Consider the following 17,904-nt stretch of genomic DNA (forward strand, 5'->3'; position numbering starts at 1 on the left):
ACTACAAGATTTGGTGTACAAAATTAAATTCGTTCATCACATAAAGAGCCCAAGGAGAAATTTTAAAATATCTTAGGTGTACGATAATTAATTGATATATGTATAATAAATATAATTATTATTTATATAATAATAGTTTAAAATAAATATATATATATATATATATTATAATATTATTATTTATTATATAAATAACATGACATCTCAAATATATTCTAAAATTTTTCGAGTGCAAGACAGCGAGGATTAAATGTACAGCCTACGAAAGTTTGTAGAGAGATACGGTATCTTATACCAACAAAAGATTATGTAACTGCTAATTAGCGGGACCCGCTCCTTTTAATGGATACCTCGTGGAAGACGTGTGCCTTAAATCTATATAACTTTGCGAGCGCTCCACCCCTCTTTCTCTCTCTCACACAATTTCGAATTCTCATGTCATGCGTACCTCGTGCTTCATCTCCATCTCCCTCCCGCTTTACCAATTAAGTTGTTCAACTTCTCCAAACATCTAAAGCCAAAGTTCGTTTTTCTTTTCTTCAACTCGTCTCTCACGATTCATTCACTACTCAACATTTTTCTTCATTAGCCATGTCTCGAGCTACCGTTGAACTCGATTTCTTCGGCTTGGAGAATAAAGAAAACTCCTCTAACAAGCCTCAGTTCAAGAAATTTCCTCGCCAAAGAAGCTTTCGAGGTATCTTTCTTTATACTTCTGGTTTGATTTGATTTTTCCTTTTTCTATTTTCTTTTTCAGATATACATACATGTATATTTATTTATGTATATAATTGTTTTCATTTTTTTCATTTTCAGACATTCAAGGCGCCATTTCGAAGATTAATCCTGAGATTATTAAATCTGTGATTGCTTCCGGTTCTGCGAAATCATCAATCTCTTTGCCGTCTACTCCAAAAGAAGAGCCGATTACGTTTCCCGACGTGCCTCTGTACAGGCACATTCCAAAGTACTTGAATATAATAAATCTCTATTTCCTAAAAATAAAAGAATATTGAATTATTTTTGTTGCGAAAATATTTATCATTTTCTTAGAAAAGAAATATATCTATATGTTTTCAGGTCTGGTTCAGAGAACGTTTCGGAAACAGCTCCTCTGACTATATTTTATAACGGAACCGTCGCTGTTTTTGATGTTCATCGAGAGAAGGTTTGTTTAAACTTTAAAGCTTGAACCACTGCGGACACGCATTAAGTTAATTTAATTTTTAATTTTCTACTTTCGGTAAGTTTTTGGTTCTCAGAATTTGTTGATTAAAATATCAAATGTTACAGGCTGAGCACATTCTGAAACTTGCTGTTGAAGGAAACTCAAAAAGTTTCGAATCAAATGATGCTAATGTTGCAAGCGATCAGCAACAACAGCTGCTTGAGACTCTTAATACTGGAGGTTAGCGTTGATCCATGTCTCATTAATTATTATTATTATTATTATCTTTTCCCTCACAATAACCCACGAATGAGTATTTATTAAAAGCTTGAGCTTATTATTTAGATTAATGGAAGATTAATTAAAAATAATAATAATAAATAAAACGTATTTGTAATTTGCAGATCTGCCAATTGCGAGGAGAAAGTCACTCCAGAGATTTCTGGAGAAACGCAAAGAGAGGTAATCCGCGTCTCAATATTGAATTCGCCTTATCAGCTTCTCTTATTTTGTAGCGAATTTTGCGTGATATTCTATTCTATTAGTTGAAAAAAGAAAATGTCACAATTACCTTAAATATGATACATTATATTTTTATATATTTCATGTAATTTATCAAAAGCTCGTACTTAGTTATAGTAACTTGCAAATACATGTCACATGAGCCTTATTATTTCTCTTTTTTTTTTCTAAATTATTGTAATAGAGAAATGAAAAAAATTATCTTTTTAAAAGTAAGAAAACAATTTTATTTACATAAGTCTCTTTGTGAAAATCAGGAATGATATGGAGTCTGATATCAAGCAACTAAGCGGTAAATGCTATACTCATGAGAAATAGGAGCTACTCATGGCGACTTTTTAATTTTATCCGCCAATTGATTTTGTTTCCTTTTAATTTTAAGTTTGAAAACGTCTTACACACTCATTTGATATCATATATTTTAAGCGTATGTGGGATTGCATGATCCCAACTGGGAATAATTCCCGGAGAGCAACACGCGATGTTGAATCACCGGGATCGGACTCTTACGATTTTTATTTTTTATTTTTCTTTTCAAAACATTGCTTCTTTTGCGAATTGTCGACATGTTAGAGCTACTGTTAATTATTTATTTTTTCTAACACGTGTTTGAATTCCTTTAAGCAAAGTACAATAAATAACACGCGGTTTTGAATTTGTGATATATGTATGCAGATTGACTTTGGTGTCTCCTTATTCATGCCACACTTAAAAAAACGCGTTTTGGTAATTGGGACATGAAGATCAATGGAGATTGATGTTATTGCCGGCCTAAAAAGAGGAGAAAGTTAATGGGCACAAGAGTAGTTTTGTAGAAATTCTGTTTCCATCTTTTCGGAGGTTGAGCTTTTGGTCGTACTTAATAGCCTGCCTCGTTTGACTCATTGGATGTAATATTATATACAAATAGAACGGTCTCGTTCGTTGCGGTTTCCTCTCCTTTGGCCCCATTCCTAATTTTATTTGCGACATTTGATTATTAATCTATTAATGTCGTTGAAGTCATATGTATTCTGACCTTTTCTTTGAATACTCATGTTGTACCTTCCTTCCATTATTATTATGGCTATTCTTTTGGTTGAGTGTATTTATTATATGAAGTGCAAGCATGTGATGTTTGATTTAATTAGTTTGGTTTTGACTGAAAGTTTAATTCAGCACCTATTGTTCATCTATTTTAGATATGCGTAGTTGGTGCTGCCACTTACATTGCAATATCTGTTCAACAAACATTATAAATATGTGTAATAGATATATCTTTGTAATGATATCGAAAAAAAAAAAAAATCAGTAACCATACAATAATTCACAAAAAAAAAAAAAAATCAGAAATAATTCAACGAATAAATCTGAAAGTAAGATGACAAAAAACACGTGATTACTAACTAAATCAAGTATTGGATTTTAAATATAGACAAAAGTAGTTATTGCATCTGATGATATAAAATCAAATAGATAAAACAAATACTGAAAAAAGCATCAAAGTGCCTTTGTAAGTGCAGGCTTAGTCTAATTTGTGATGATTCTCAAGAACTAAGGATTGATATTCAAGCTTGCTGATTGAACAGGTGCAATTTACCATTTGATTTTTCTTTAATTAAATAAGTCTAGATTATGAAGGTTCTTTGAACCTTCAAATTATTCTATACAAACTCTTTGTTGAATATGTAATATTTCATTCAATCAATTATCTTATGTCACATAAGCAAGTATAAAAATAATTTGTATAATAGAGTTTGTAGTTGTATCAATATTAGTCAAATATTACCATTGTGGATTGAAAATTCATCTTAGTCGATAAAACGTTATATTAGAATGAGTAATGATACAGAACATTTAATTTTATATTATATTAGAATGAGTAATGATACAGAACATTTAATTTTATCTTGCCATCCATTTAATGAATGTCATATCATTTGAGATGAAATTTTAGGATAAAATTTTAATGCTATTATCCTTTCACTACATCAAATATTTTGAAATAACAAACCACTATATAAATTATTTAAAGGTAACACTTCACTACATTAATTTCTTAAAGACACCAGTTTAATACAATTTTATCACTGCTGTTAGTCTAATGATGATGTTACAATAATGTCACATGGGTAAAATTATATTTTCACTGAATAAAACCTAAATTTATAATTAAATCTTAGGATTTTAATCCTTTCATTTCGGCAAGTATTGTGAAATAATAAAAACAACTACATGAATTATTGAAAAGTAACAATTTACTACGTTTTTGTCAATTTACAGTTGATCATATACTAGATATCAATTACATGGACAATATTGTCATTGAGTTATCATTATAAATTTAAGTGGTAACAATATGCTGTTCTACACTAAAGAGTAGGACCTAATTGTACATTCACATGGCATTGGTTTGTATCATTTTTTTTTTAATTTTAGGATTTATTCTTAAGGTTAAATTAGTATTTTATAAGTCAACTAATGAAATTGATGGAAATATAGTAAATTTATATTTAAAAAAATTAATATAGTAAAGTGTTATCTTTTAATAATTCATACAGCAATTTATTGAAATTTAATATAACTTATATTTCAAAAATGTAATATAATTTCAAAAATTTCATAATATTTGACGTAATGAAAGGATTTATGACATCTACTGTCTAACACTATTCTTCTCAAACCAAACTCCTGGGAATTATTTATTTCTTTAAATATGCCCAAACTGAACCAAAACTTTTTCAAGTCGTGTGAGTGTGGACAAAATGCCCATGCCTGCCCAAAACAAATAAACTGAACAAATCAAATAATCAATGGTGGGAACTGGGAAGCAAAATAATTGAACTACTTTCCCCACAAAGGGTAAAGGGTGGGTTGGTGGGGATAGTTGTCCAAATTGGACATGTGAATTAAGTGATGTTAGGTTTAATTCTTTTCTGGTAGGTTAGGTTAAGTTGCAAAGTGGAAGAGGTTGGGTCTGAGTTTTTCAAAACGTGAACAATGCTGGCGGCAGATTGTTTTCAAATATATTCTGTAAACCGACTTGATCCTTCTTTGCTTTTATCTTGATACCATCGAAGGTTGCATAAGATCGTTCATTTACCTTTTATTTTAGGGTTCACAGATTGCTTACTGTTAAATTGGAGTAGTAAACTAAAGCAAACTCCTCTGTACCGTTGTCGAAAGTTTTCAGAGTTAAGTGAGAATTACTTGGGCCAGAAGCCCAGCTCGGCCCAAATGTTCTAAATGCACCATCTCAGTTCATATCATCACACCCATCCCTTCCCTTCTCATTAATTAATTCTATTTATTTTCTGAATTACTCCTCTGCGTCATTTCTGTAAATAGCTCTTATTCAAATTCATCTTCTCAAACCCAAATTTTGAACAAAAATTGAGATTATCCTACGATTAGATTTATTAAAAACTTTTTTTTTGTGATTTTTTAGTAGCCCTTATTCGCAAAATGAAATCCGCTTGAATGGTCCTAATATCCTATAACGTTAAGTTCTATGTAAAGATAAAATTTCCCAGTTCAGATTCAGCAAAGATGGGAGCTATACAAATGGGAGAAATTCTTGTGAATCTATACCCTAGCTAGGCGGCGCTTCAAAATTAGAATTTCTCAGCCACATCAAAATGTTAGCCAAAACTCAGGATAATTGTGAACGCTTTTTGGTTTCGATTCACTACCAAAATATTACATCAGAGAGTTCAAAAATACGAATTAGAATGATAAATGAGGAAATCCACAAACTCTGCTTACAACAACAATTTTTTTTTATTTTTAAATTTAGAATATGGTAGGAAAAAGAAAAAACTAAAAAGTGTTCGACGATGGAACTTAGTAATAATAACTCAAAAAGAGATAAGTCCATGACAAGAAAGATGGGCAAGAAAATGAATTACGGAGCATCAGTTTTAAAAAGCTCGACTTTTAGAAGCATCACGGCTTCATCAGCTATGAATAATGTTTTTGTATCATCATCTGCTCAGATTAAGAAGCAAAAACAAATTGCAAAACGAAAGGAACCGAAGAAATAAAACCGGAAAAATGAAGAAAGAAAAAGGAAAAAGGAAAAACCAAACCAAAACAAACCAATAAAAATCTCAAAGTAACCCATGCATCAAGTTCAAGAGGGTAGGCAAGCGCCGTGCAGGTGCAGCGGCCGCAGCACTCCTTTTTATAGACCACGACCCCCCCGAAACCCTAGGTTGCTAAAAGACCCCATCCAACGACGTCGTTCTTCTGTTCCCATCAGTTAAACGCACCGTCTTACTATAGCACTTTAAACGCAGCGTTTCGGCTCCCTCCCGCAGGCGGCTTGCGCCAACTCAACTCCAGTCAAAACCGAGTCTCAATAATCTCATCACATGATTAGATTGTTCAATTACAAAACATTTTCATGCAAACAACTTACACGTCAAAGTAAAATCAACGCATGGCTACGTGGGTTATCAGGTCAAGCAGCTTTATCGACTCAACAATGCAGCAATTCTACAACCACACCGATAACATTCTCAGTCTCGGAGTTCAATTCTCATTCCTACGCCACGTCACTTCAAAGCTGTATCCAAAACGACGACCTCCAAACGGCAATGACAATTCATTGTCAAGTCCTGAAGAAGGGTAACTGCTTAGATCTATTCGCAACTAACGTGCTTCTTAATGTTTACGTGAAGTTAAACCAGTTACCTGATGCAACTAAACTGTTCGATGAAATGCCCGAGAGAAATACCATATCGTTTGTTACTACAATTCAGGGTTACACTGTGTCGTCTCAATTTGTTGAGGCTGTTGGGTTGTTTTCTACACTTCATAGGGAAGGTCATGAGCTTAATCCTTTTGCGTTTACTGCTTTTTTGAAAGTGCTTGTCAGTATGGGGTGGGCAGAGCTTTGCCCTTGTGTTTTTGCGTGTGTATATAAGCTTGGTCATGACAGTAATGCTTTTGTTGGGACGGCGCTGATCGATGCGTTCTCTGTTTGTGGTTGTGTCGAATTTGCTAGAAAAGTTTTTGATGGGATTATTTGTAAGGACATGGTTACTTGGACTGGAATGGTTGCTTGCTATGCTGAGAATGATTGTTTTGAGGAAGCATTGAATTTTTTCTCTCAAATGAGGGCTGTTGGGTTCAAACCGAATAATTTTACCTTTGCTTTTGTGCTTAAAGCTTGTCTTGGATTGGACACCATTCGTGTTGCTAAGAGTGCTCATGGGTGTGCTTTAAAAACTCGTTATGAAGTGGATCTTTACGTGGCTGTTGCTTTGCTTGATTTGTATACTAAGTCTGGGGAGATTAGCAACGCTAGGCGTATATTTGAGGAGATGCCTAAAAAGGATGTGATTCCGTGGAGCTTCATGATTGCCAGATATGCTCAGACTGACCTGAGTATAGATGCAGTAGAGCTGTTCTGTAGGATGAGACAAGCTTTTGTTGCACCTAATCAGTTTACATTTGTTAGTGTTCTGCAAGCTTGTGCAACTATGGAGGGTTTGGATTTGGGGAAGCAAATCCATTCTCTGGTGGTCAGGGTTGGTCTTCTCTCGGATGTGTTTGTTTCAAATGCACTCATGGATGTCTATGCTAAATGTGGAAGGATGGAGAACTCTGTGGAATTATTTGCCGAATCACCAAAGAGAAATCACGTGACTTGGAACACAATGATTGTTGGCTATGTGCAATTAGGGGAGGTGGGGAAGGCAATGATTATGTTCTCAAAAATGCTTGAGGAGCAAGTTCCAGCAACTGAAGTGACGTACTCTAGTGTTCTTCGCGCTTGTGCAAGTTTAGCAGCCTTGGAGCCAGGAATGCAGGTTCATTGCTTGACTGTCAAAGCAAATTATGACATGGATGTCGTGGTCGCTAATGCTTTGATAGATATGTATGCAAAGTGTGGAAGCATCACTGATGCACGTTTGGTTTTTGACATGATGAATGACTGGAATGAAGTTTCGTGGAATGCTATGATCTCAGGATACTCCATGCATGGTCTAAGTGCAGAGGTCTTAAAGGTTTTTGACCTGATGCAGCAAAGAGGGTGGAGACCTAACAATTTGACTTTTGTTGGCGTTCTATCAGCATGTAGTAATGGAGGACTCCTTGAGCAGGGTGAAGCTTATTTTAAATCTATGGTAGCGGACTATGGTATTGAACCATGTATAGAGCATTACACTAGTATGGTCTCACTTCTTGGCAGAGCAGGCCATCTTGATAAGGCCGCTAAGTTGATTGAGGGAATCCCGTTTCAGCCAAGTGTCATGATCTGGCGTGCCTTACTTGGTGCTTGCATAATTCATAATAATGTTGAGATTGGAAGACTTTCCGCCCAACACATTTTAGATTTTGAACCCGAAGATGAGGCAACCCATGTGTTACTTTCAAACATATATGCCATGGCAAGGAGTTGGGAAAAAGCTGCTTCTGTTAGAAAAAGCATGAAAAAAAAAGGAGTGAAGAAGGAACCAGGGCTAAGTTGGATTGAGAACCAGGGTATGGTTCATTATTTCAGAGCAGGGGACACCTCACATGCAGACATGAACATCATTAGAGGGATGTTGGAGTGGTTGAACATGAAATCCAGGAAGGCAGGTTATATTCCTGATCTTAGTGCTGTATTGCGAGATGTGAAGGAAGATGAAAAGGAACGATACTTGTGGGTGCACAGTGAAAAATTAGCTCTAGCTTTTGCACTATTTAAAATGCCCCCTAGTAGCCCTATTCGTATCATTAAAAATCTCCGAATATGTGTGGATTGTCATACTGCAATAAAGATAATATCGAAGATAGTACAGCGAGAAATTATCATCAGAGATGTCCACCGGTTCCATCACTTTCAGGACGGATGCTGCTCTTGTGGCGATTTCTGGTGATTGATGTGCCTTATTGATATCTGGGGGAAAAGAATTTTCATCATCGACGAAGTTTCTGAGCATGTTCTCAATTTGTTTAGGTGATTGTGAATCCCTGAAAAAATCTGTTAGGTGCATTTTACAAATTATTGTTTATTAGTTTGCTTTATCTTGATCGATAAATTTTGAGTTGCTTCAAAAATAAAAGAGGTAGAAGTACAAGCAGAAGAATAGAGATCCATTTTAGGATAATGTAATTGTATGAATCTGAATTATTAATTATAAAACTTTATTCTTCTTTAAAACCATGTTTTTGCACTGCGTGAAGGCAGGTCACATGCCACAACCTTTTGACATAAAGATATAGAAAGGACCATGCCTGTACCATTTGATGTATCCCATACCATTTGATGTATCCCATACTGTAAGATTTTGTCTTAATGGCTTCTCTATTCTTGGATGGTAACCTGTTTGAACATTTTCTTAATTGAGCTTGCAGACTTATGGTTGATCACAGATCAGAAATCAGAATCTTGGAGGTTGGAATGTTCTTCCTAGGTTGAATTGTGTGGTACATCGACAAACATTCTTGTAGCTTTTGCATCCAGCAAAATCATGCAATTGTTCCTCTCCCAGCAAGGTAAACTGCAGATAATGTGAAGGCAAGATTCTTGGTATTATATATTTGTTTTATGAATGTTGTTCTTCTTAAGGTACTTTTACGTTAGTAGCTTTCTTTTGGTGTTATATTAGTTTGTATCTGAACTATGGCCTGTAATGGAGAAACAATTGGTTACTGCTAGATTACATTGTATGAATTTGGATCCTCATATTCCGGCCATGTTGGTATTAACTGTCCATACTCCTCTGGAAAGAATACTTATGGTTAAACAAATAAATCCTAAACTAAATAATACGATAACTCCAACGGTCTAATTGTTGAATCACTTGATACTTAAAATAATTTCTAGCAGAAAAAGTATTTATTAAGTCATTCCTTTTTTTGTTCGTGTATTGGATTTCATTGTTTGAAACTTCTCATGCTATGTATAATCTACATCAAGAAATTCAGATTTTATATACCTTTATTTGTTGCTTCAAAACAGTTTTAAAACGATATACCGACAGAGCCATGTAACTCATGACTAATTTTTGCATCATGTAATTTGTTATGATTGTCAAAGGCTAATCTTAGGTTTTTACTTTCCATAAACTTCATATAGACCTAATTTAGTATCTAATGGTTTACAATTAATTTATACATCATTTATGGTTGTTTGGTTTTGCACACAGTTGTAGCTTTGGGACCCTTATGTAGCATAGGTTGTCTTTTCATCTAGCCTACATGCATATATATCATTGGAATACATTTTATTTGGGAGCTAATCAATTGAGCTGTGGTGATTGTTGTTGAAAATTCAATTTCTTTGAAACAGTTTCAAACTCACATGGATCATAGTCAGCTTGAAGGTAGTGACTTTATCTGTTTCTAGTTGTATTTTCTTATTTCCCTCAACAGTTACTTAATCTCATTGCATTCACGGGCTTTTACATCTCCATTTCTTGATTGTGTTCACCTCCTTCTTTCATCTTTACCTTATTTATCTCCTTTCGGGTCCTTTCATTGAAATGATCTTTGGCTGAAGAATATTAAAATGGTGTTGTATGCCCTTGTGAATTTGATCTGCAAACTCTCTGTCTCCATGTTACATGCTATCTTGTTGCCAGTAGCTGCTTACTTCCATCCCTATTTCTGCTATAAATCTTTCTCTTTTTTAATTTTTTTTTCCATTTTTTGCATTTGCTCCTTATTTCTATAGTATTTTGATATTTACTTGGCATTCATGAAATATCTACCTAAAGTCTATCATGACCAGCATAACAAGTGACATATAGCAATTTTACATGATGATGCTGTTCTTTGAACAATCTTTTAATCGTGGGTTTATCTTTGGAGATTATCATTTTAGACTTTTAGTTCTGACCAACATTCTATTTCACGAATTTTTTGGCATGCGCCGTCATTGTCACTGTTAGGATGTTCACGCACTAACTTAACGTTATCAAGTCCTTTGTAAAGTGGGATCGTGTTTAGTTTACTATTTTTTTTCCATATTGGTATTTGCATCTATGGTGCAATGATAATATTTATGATACATGGCAAAACTTTTATAGCTTCGAACCATAGTAATTTCATACTTTCTTGTGCCTGTGATGTCAGGCTGACATCACTCAGAAAATTCAGTATATTGATTATTCAGAAAGCCATATCACTAATGTTTGGACTTGGAGATTGCTTCTCATAACATGATAGTATTTTAGGTGGTAGTGGATGGTGCAAAGTCAAAATTGTTTGGATTACCCATGAAATATCCCTTTCTAGAAATGACCTTGCCTAAGGGAAGTGCTTCCTTTTTCCTCCTAGTTCCTCTGTTGGTTATAGGGCTTGGATTGGAGGTTTTTTATCTTTCATGCTGCTGCCTTGGAATTTGCCCGCACACAACTGTTGATTTCCAGTATGAACAATTGCTTCCTACCACAGGTGTTACTAATGTTGGTCCCGTTAATTTTGCTGCTGCTTATATTTTACTTCGGATTATGCATGGCAATGTATCCACTCTCTTTTTTGCTGCATAGATTTTGATGTTTAATTCAAAGGGACTCATTGAGGGTAAGATGCTGGTACATTAGCAAGATTGAGCTAAGAAAAGAATGGACTAACCAACTAAATGGTGCCTTGTTGCTCCATTATTGCTGCTGTCACCTTACTGTTTTTCCCCTATTTAATCTTTCCCACTGGGGCTCTACAATGAAAGCCTCGATGATTCACTTCGATTGAGACATGGAATTCTCTGGAATGACAGTTGTAGCTTAGGCCATTTGCCTGAATCCTAGAAGTAGGAAACTATCCTTGTTAGAAAATTGTTGATTATGACTTGTGCTTGCTTTTGAAATGAGCAAAGGCCAAACTTTGTGAGTGTAAATCTCATGGAAATTCTTTTATATCAGGATGTTGTCAGATTTTACCCTTATGAAAATTTCATCACACTCATCAATTTATTTTCTTTGTTGTGCAATTGCACGTTGGCATTTTTTCAGTACACTTTTCTTAAACTAATTTCACTGATTCTATTATTTCAGGTTAACTATATTGCCACCGGCTCAGCTTCCGTATATTCAATACACCAACATATATGGTTTTCAAATTGAAGATGAAATTGGAGCTCACTGCATCTTGGTAGCCACACGCATTGCGTGGATAAGACAACTTGGAGAATTGCAGAAGTGGGCTAAAGTATGCTTTTGAGCATCTCAATGATTGATTGATCATGATGCTTTTATTATTGTAATTTTGTAAACTATTATTTTAGATCCAAAGTTGTGAGCATTCTCTGAACTTGTACATAGAAATTCATCAAAATCTTGTAATTTTAGCTTTGCCTATCCCACAAAATTTATTAAATTAGACTTCAAATGTACATCATCAAGACTTCCTTAAAACAACTTCAATGCAGGTACTGAAAGAGACGTGAATAATGAATCAAGGCTGTAAACATGCATGATAACTAATCCCTTGTTGAGCCATTCGGCTATAAATGACGAAACATGATTGGTTAAGGCTGAAATCATGGATATAATTTCGCTAAGCTAAGCTAAGCTGCCAATATATCACTTTTATAAATGACGAGATATGATTGGTTAAGGCTGAAACTATGAGTATAATTTATCTAGCCTAAGCTAAGCTGACAACAAAGTATCCAACTGGTTAATAAAGATGAAAAATCCTCCTCAATCAGTCACGTGCAGAACAATATGCTCACGTTCCGAATCTGAACTCAAAGTTTTGGTGTAAATAGCAAATTGGTGGGTCTTAATTTATATGTTAATAGCACGGTGAATCAAACATGTAATATAGAAGTTGAATTCTTGCCTAACTTCTAATTTCTATTGAACCGACTGCTAAGTCAGATTTCAATTGCCAAAAAGTGATTAATGCATTGCTGTACAACTAAATTACTTTTCAGTCTCTTTTCAAAAAAAAAAATATATACTTTTCAGTCGACAAGCTCTTGGCCCACTCACTTTAATCTGTTTGTACCCCATATGTGATTAGTTATTCAAGTTTGCTTTTCCTTTTGACTTCCATTTACACTTTCACACTCATAGACTGTGAGCCTGGAGCAACCACAGCTTATAACTGCCATGCATTTATAAAGTTTCATTATCTTGCCTTGTCTGACGATTAAAGCCTTCTGGTTTATGTTAACTGAAGGTTTTCTTTAGCTGCAAAACACGAACAACTCCAGATTGGATATGGGCTTCAATCTTTGTTTATCACGATTGTTTTATCATCAGTACCACCCAATAATCTCATCTGTCCAGAAAAAGACATGAATATAGCTTCACCGATCATTTTATTACCCTACAATGAGTTCCCAGGAATGTCAATTTACACCATATGAGAATTTCCTTTGGCCAATCGACCATATTTTATGGACCCATATCATTCAACAAGCGATGGCTTTGATGATGGTATCGCATATATAAAAGTGCCGAGCAATTGGCATCTTGGCAAGATTCACGTTTCATCGTTTCCGTTTTCACCTTTTTATTATGATCAATCAAACGTCGACGTGACTCAACCATGACAAATGCCTTCAGCTCCATGCTCTTAGAAAATTAGATTAGATAAATTCGTCAAATGAATTTTAGTTTCCATGAACTAATGGGACCCTTTAAAGAAATAAAGACAACGGAAGAGAGAAACAAATTTAATTTTGACCAGAATGTTTAACCTCCTCTTTAAGTTTAACAAACGCTCAACTCGAAGAATTAAAGAATTAATTAATTACAGGTATTATAATAACACTAAAAGGGCTTTGTAATTACAATAGCCTTTGAAAATTGTACTAAAAAATAATGTGGATTAGTAAAAGATGGCAATGATGATGGTAATTAAAAATTATCAAATACGTGTTGATTAAAGGAGTTGTGGGGGTAGTGCGGAGCCCACAGGAGAGCCCCCCCATGAACTTGGGCTTCGCACGCGCAGCCAGGGAGTCGGGCCCCACGGAAAAAAAAACGAACGAACCCCACGCACGTCCATGCAAAATAAAATGAAATTAACAAAAAGCATGCGAATTACGAGGGCGTACGATTGTTTCTCTTGAACCATCAACTACCATATAATAACCTTTTGCGATATATAATATCATGCGCAAGCGCAATAGCGATCGTCATCATTGTTCTTGTGAGCTCGGTAATCAGTGTCCACGCCTTCGATACAGCGGATAAATTTTCTTAAAGGTGTGGCACAAACATCAATACGGTGTCGGTTTTTCCTATATAATTCTGTGTTATGTATGTATTATTTTGTACGTCTTTGACACTTTTTAATATTATAATTGGTCTAAATCATACTTAGATTATATAGGCAATCAAGAATTTGATGACAACTGTGAATATGCACGGTGATATGCATGAAAGGTATAATAATACATATCTATACACACACAATTGAGCTATGGAAACGTGCGGAGATATATGTAGCACTTGATACGAGGTTATAGCTGCTTTTCGTTAGGGTTTAGGGTTAGGGTTTAGACTTCAGATAGAGTGCCAACTCGATTGAGCTAAGCTGCTGGGATTCATCATTTATTGCTGTTTAATTTGTCTTATGTGTGTATTATTATTATTATTATTATTATTATTAGGAACAACTTTTGTGGGTGTGCAAATTTTTTAATTTAAATAACTTGTTGCCTTAAAAAAAAATTAGAAACCCCAGGGGCATTGATGGTATAGGGCAAAGAAATTAAAGTAAAGACATTCTTGAGATCTTTGTTCAATGTGGACAAATTAATTAGTTGGCAAATTTGAGGAGGGTTTGGTATAACATGCAAGCCAATTAGCTAGTGGAAGGATTAGTAGACATCAATGCTAGCTCACAGAAGTTCCAGATATGCGATGAGAATTAATAGATTGATGAGATTACTCTGAATATATTTTTTTTAAGTTAACATTTTTGGTCTAGGCAATTAGTTTTTTAAATTTAGTTATTTATGTAGAACGCATATGTCCACTATGGCTTGCCTTCACTTTTAAAGCAAAACAACTCATTGGAATCATATAAAAAAAATTATAATAATATTCTGTACTCGTGACTATTCTGGTGCTGTATGTATTCTTAAATTTTTTGATTATATATAATGCAACATCATGACATCTTCCTCAATTTATGTTTTGTTTGCCACTCAAAATAAATAAATATATTGATTTTGTTTAATTTTACCCATTAAAAGTTAGGGTTTGCTTTTATCATTTACATTATGGCTCATTGATTATCATATCATTCCTTGTATTCAGAAAGCAGCCATGAAAATTGTCATCAAGTATGAGTGAGAAGAAAGGAAAGACAAAATGTTTGGTTGCCTTGCAAGGCCACTTGACATAAATAAAGTCTAATCCCACCCAAATCTGGGATATTAAATTTTCCTTTTTTTCCATTTATTATGTGAATTAATATGTGTTTGGATGCAAAAATGTAAATATTTTATTTTTTTCAAATAAAGTTCATGTGAAACTTAAGTCGTAAAGTAAAAACAATAATGCAAACTGGATGATTGGTGGCAGGATCCTGAGCTGAAATATTTGGAAACTGATCTGATAAGCGGTAGATTTTGGTACAATTGATTGGTGGGATTATGCTGAAAATTCAAAGATATGAAATTTTATGATCATTTGCATATGAATTTTATATGTATAAACGATTGGTTAATCTGACAAACGAAAAGATTTGTACAGATTTAAACGGATATAATTAGAGACAAGGGACCTGAACGGCTCTCATTAAAAAAAAAAAAAAAGGCTATCCAATTAGAATACGTGTGAGCTTGACCAAGAAAGGAACCCAAAATAATAATAGTAATAATAATAATAAGAAAATGTAGGGGGGGGGGGGAGAGAGAGAGAGAAGCAGTGGAAAAGGGAGAAAAAGAAAACGTAAAGGGTGATGATCCAAGTCAATTTGAGTGTAATTACGAGTACCCTTTTGGTAGTAAAACTAATAATAACAAATGGATGAAAATAATGATCAAAAGCAGGAAAGTGGTAGGTTTGTAAAGAAAGAAAATCAGAAACCAGCCGGCCAAGAAAAAGAAAGAGGGCATATAATATATTAATATCTCATGTCAAGCAAAAGATAAGAATCAGAAATTATGAGGTATTTGTGATGACGGTGAGTGGGAAGCAGTGAAGAAGAAAAAGAAAAGGATTCAATTCAAAAGAGTGGAATATTTAGGGTTTTGTGACATGCAAAAGAATTAATGCAGGCAATGCCTTGTTTGTTTGTTTGTTTCAGTTCAATTACTTTATAAATTATAGTGAGTGCGTTCGTAAATTCCTATGCATGTGATGTATGTGCCTTGATCGAATCAATTAAGCAAAGCGTGCCTGAATTCTCATAGATGAACGAACAATCAACTCTGTCAACTGGACTGTTTCAGCCTGATGCCATGTATATTCTATACATGTTTTATCAGAGAGTGATAACTCACATATAAAACACAAAAAAAAAGAACTTATTAATCAATCGTTTTTGTAAGATTCTTTATCCTCGTGCCAAATGGCAGCCTTTTCAATCTTGAGAATGTTTAGCACATCTCTCTTCATTGAATTAAGAGCTAATTTAGGATTGCTTTTTAGGGGCTTAGAAGTGATTTTAAAAATTTTAAAGTTAATTTTAGTGTTTGAGGAAAAAAATTAAAATTACTTTTGAAAAGAAGGGAATGAGTATCTTTTAGATTCTGATTTTAAAAATCAATTTTATCCTAAATATCCTTAAAATTATTACCTAAACCTAAAATTATCCTTATTAAAATTGGAAATAAAATCATTATTTTAATAAAATTTTATTATAATTCATCAATATCAATTTATTAATATCAATTTTTTTGTCGAATTATTATTAAATTTTTTCACTATATTATAAATTTAATTATCAATTGTTTTAAGATAAAAAATAAAAATAAATAAAATCAATATATTATAAATTATAATACACAATTAAAAATATTATATGTACAAATAAATTTTATTATACATTATTTACATTTTAGTCATTTGATTTCTCTCAGTAATTTAATAATAAAACTTACCAAGCATCCATAACTGCTTTTAAAACTCATAGTACTTTTGAAAATAAAATTTACCAAACACTTAACCGATTTTTTTTACAGTTAATTATTTTTACAGCACAAATAACAATAATTATTTTAGAAGTTACAACATTTTCAATTTTACCCTAAGACTTTTGGTTGAACTGTATAGTTTCACGGTAATATTAATTGGTGTATGATATTCGGGATCCGGGGGTCTTTTATTGTTTTCACAACTATAACTCTTTAGTTTAATTATGAAATAACTTTACAAAGATTGAGGTTATTCTCTTCCCACTGATCAGGTCATTGTTGGGTTCTGAAACAATATTTTCTTCATATTTTACAGGGCAAAAATATGAAATATGTTTGTGTTGTTATAGAGGAGTCTAATATTTCTTGTGTAAACATTTCATAAATGTGAGGTAGATTTACCCGTACTAAATGTAAAATTATAAACTATACTCATTAAACTTTCTACACTCACAGAGTCACAGTAAAACTTATAAAATGATCCTATATCTATTTTTTTAGAATACTGATATATTAAAGTCACAAGCCTATTGATAATTAGATATTTATTAAAACTAACTTAGATGAATTCTATTACAATACAACTGAGATGTCCGAATTTACATATCTTTACTAAATCAAACGCTTACTAAGAGCAAGAGGTTCTGGTTCAAACAATTAAGGATAAAAGTGTCATATTGGCTTTGAAAAGTTGGGAAATATCGGTGCCCATTTATAAAAAAAAAAACGAGGGTGCACAAAACCAATTGATGTTGATGTTGAAATAAGAGAATATTCTGCAGACGTGAGAGGCTTTGCTTGCTTTGGAAGGGGGACATGCAAATGCAATGCAAAGCGATAATTAAAAAAAAAAAAAAAAAGATGGCTTGGATTTATGGAAAGTTGGCTCCCTTTTCACTTTGGAATGATCACCCCACATATTCCCACTATGTTAAGGGCCATGCCAAAACGATCCAACTATACTCACTAAAAAGGCATCTCTCTTCATTTCCCACAATTTTATTATCCACCATTAAAGTAGTAGACACAGCATAATCGGATCAATCGACCTTTATTTCTCTCAAAGACATGTCTCCATCACAAGATTGCAACACAAAACAAAGCATGATTTATTTTTTTGATTGTGTGAAATGAGTTTGTGGCGAGGAAAATTAAAGAAATCGAGAGCAACATTTTACTCCCTCCCTTTGTCACA

General features: G+C 33.7%; 2 protein-coding genes and 1 non-coding gene across 7 annotated transcripts; 2 read left to right on the forward strand and 1 right to left on the reverse strand.

Moving 5' to 3' along the window:
• Nucleotides 1-399: 399 nt before the first annotated feature.
• LOC18043542 (protein TIFY 9) lies at nucleotides 400-2,775 on the forward strand. 2 transcript variants are annotated; one of them, XM_006438781.2, is made up of 7 exons: nucleotides 400-697; nucleotides 817-967; nucleotides 1,081-1,168; nucleotides 1,294-1,408; nucleotides 1,573-1,630; nucleotides 1,948-1,982; nucleotides 2,366-2,747. In XM_006438781.2, exons 1-7 carry the CDS (start codon nucleotides 592-594, stop codon nucleotides 2,368-2,370), a joined length of 558 nt encoding a protein of 185 aa, XP_006438844.1. In that variant the 5' UTR covers nucleotides 400-591; the 3' UTR covers nucleotides 2,371-2,747. The 2 variants fall into 2 exon arrangements, with proteins under 2 accessions (XP_006438844.1, XP_006438845.1); XM_006438782.2 differs by lacking the exon at nucleotides 1,948-1,982 and having other exon boundaries at nucleotides 2,366-2,775.
• Nucleotides 2,776-5,158: 2,383 nt separating this feature from the next.
• LOC18043543 (putative pentatricopeptide repeat-containing protein At5g13230, mitochondrial) lies at nucleotides 5,159-11,964 on the forward strand. Of its 4 annotated transcripts, XM_024185803.1 has the most exons (4): nucleotides 5,159-8,621; nucleotides 8,853-9,160; nucleotides 9,957-9,990; nucleotides 11,662-11,964. In XM_024185803.1, exon 1 carries the CDS (start codon nucleotides 6,043-6,045, stop codon nucleotides 8,539-8,541), a length of 2,499 nt encoding a protein of 832 aa, XP_024041571.1. In that variant the 5' UTR covers nucleotides 5,159-6,042; the 3' UTR covers nucleotides 8,542-8,621; nucleotides 8,853-9,160; nucleotides 9,957-9,990; nucleotides 11,662-11,964. The 4 variants fall into 4 exon arrangements, with proteins under 4 accessions (XP_024041571.1, XP_024041572.1, XP_006438846.1 ...); XM_024185804.1 differs by lacking the exon at nucleotides 9,957-9,990; XM_006438783.2 differs by lacking the exon at nucleotides 11,662-11,964 and having other exon boundaries at nucleotides 9,957-10,978.
• LOC112099425 lies at nucleotides 5,578-5,662 on the reverse strand. The gene has a single exon (XR_002906227.1). It is a non-coding gene; the product is annotated as a small nucleolar RNA SNORD36 (small nucleolar RNA).
• Nucleotides 11,965-17,904: the final 5,940 nt, after the last annotated feature.

The sequence above is a fragment of the Citrus clementina genome, unplaced genomic scaffold (assembly GCF_000493195.1).
Source record: "Citrus clementina cultivar Clemenules unplaced genomic scaffold, Citrus_clementina_v1.0 scaffold_4, whole genome shotgun sequence".
Taxonomy (NCBI): Eukaryota; Viridiplantae; Streptophyta; class Magnoliopsida; order Sapindales; family Rutaceae; genus Citrus; species Citrus x clementina.

What these genes read in the sequence shown, in the direction of transcription:
- LOC18043543 (XM_024185803.1), top strand. Translation starts at nt 6,043, where the DNA reads ATGATTAGATTGTTCAATTACAAAACATTTTCATGCAAACAACTTACA.
- LOC18043542 (XM_006438781.2), top strand. Translation starts at nt 592, where the DNA reads ATGTCTCGAGCTACCGTTGAACTCGATTTCTTCGGCTTGGAGAATAAA. An exon ending in TCGCCAAAGAAGCTTTCGAG is followed by an intron (nt 698 to 816) that starts GTATCTTTCTTT and finishes TTTCATTTTCAG; the next exon opens with ACATTCAAGGCGCCATTTCG. An exon ending in CTGGAGAAACGCAAAGAGAG is followed by an intron (nt 1,631 to 1,947) that starts GTAATCCGCGTC and finishes TGTGAAAATCAG; the next exon opens with GAATGATATGGAGTCTGATA.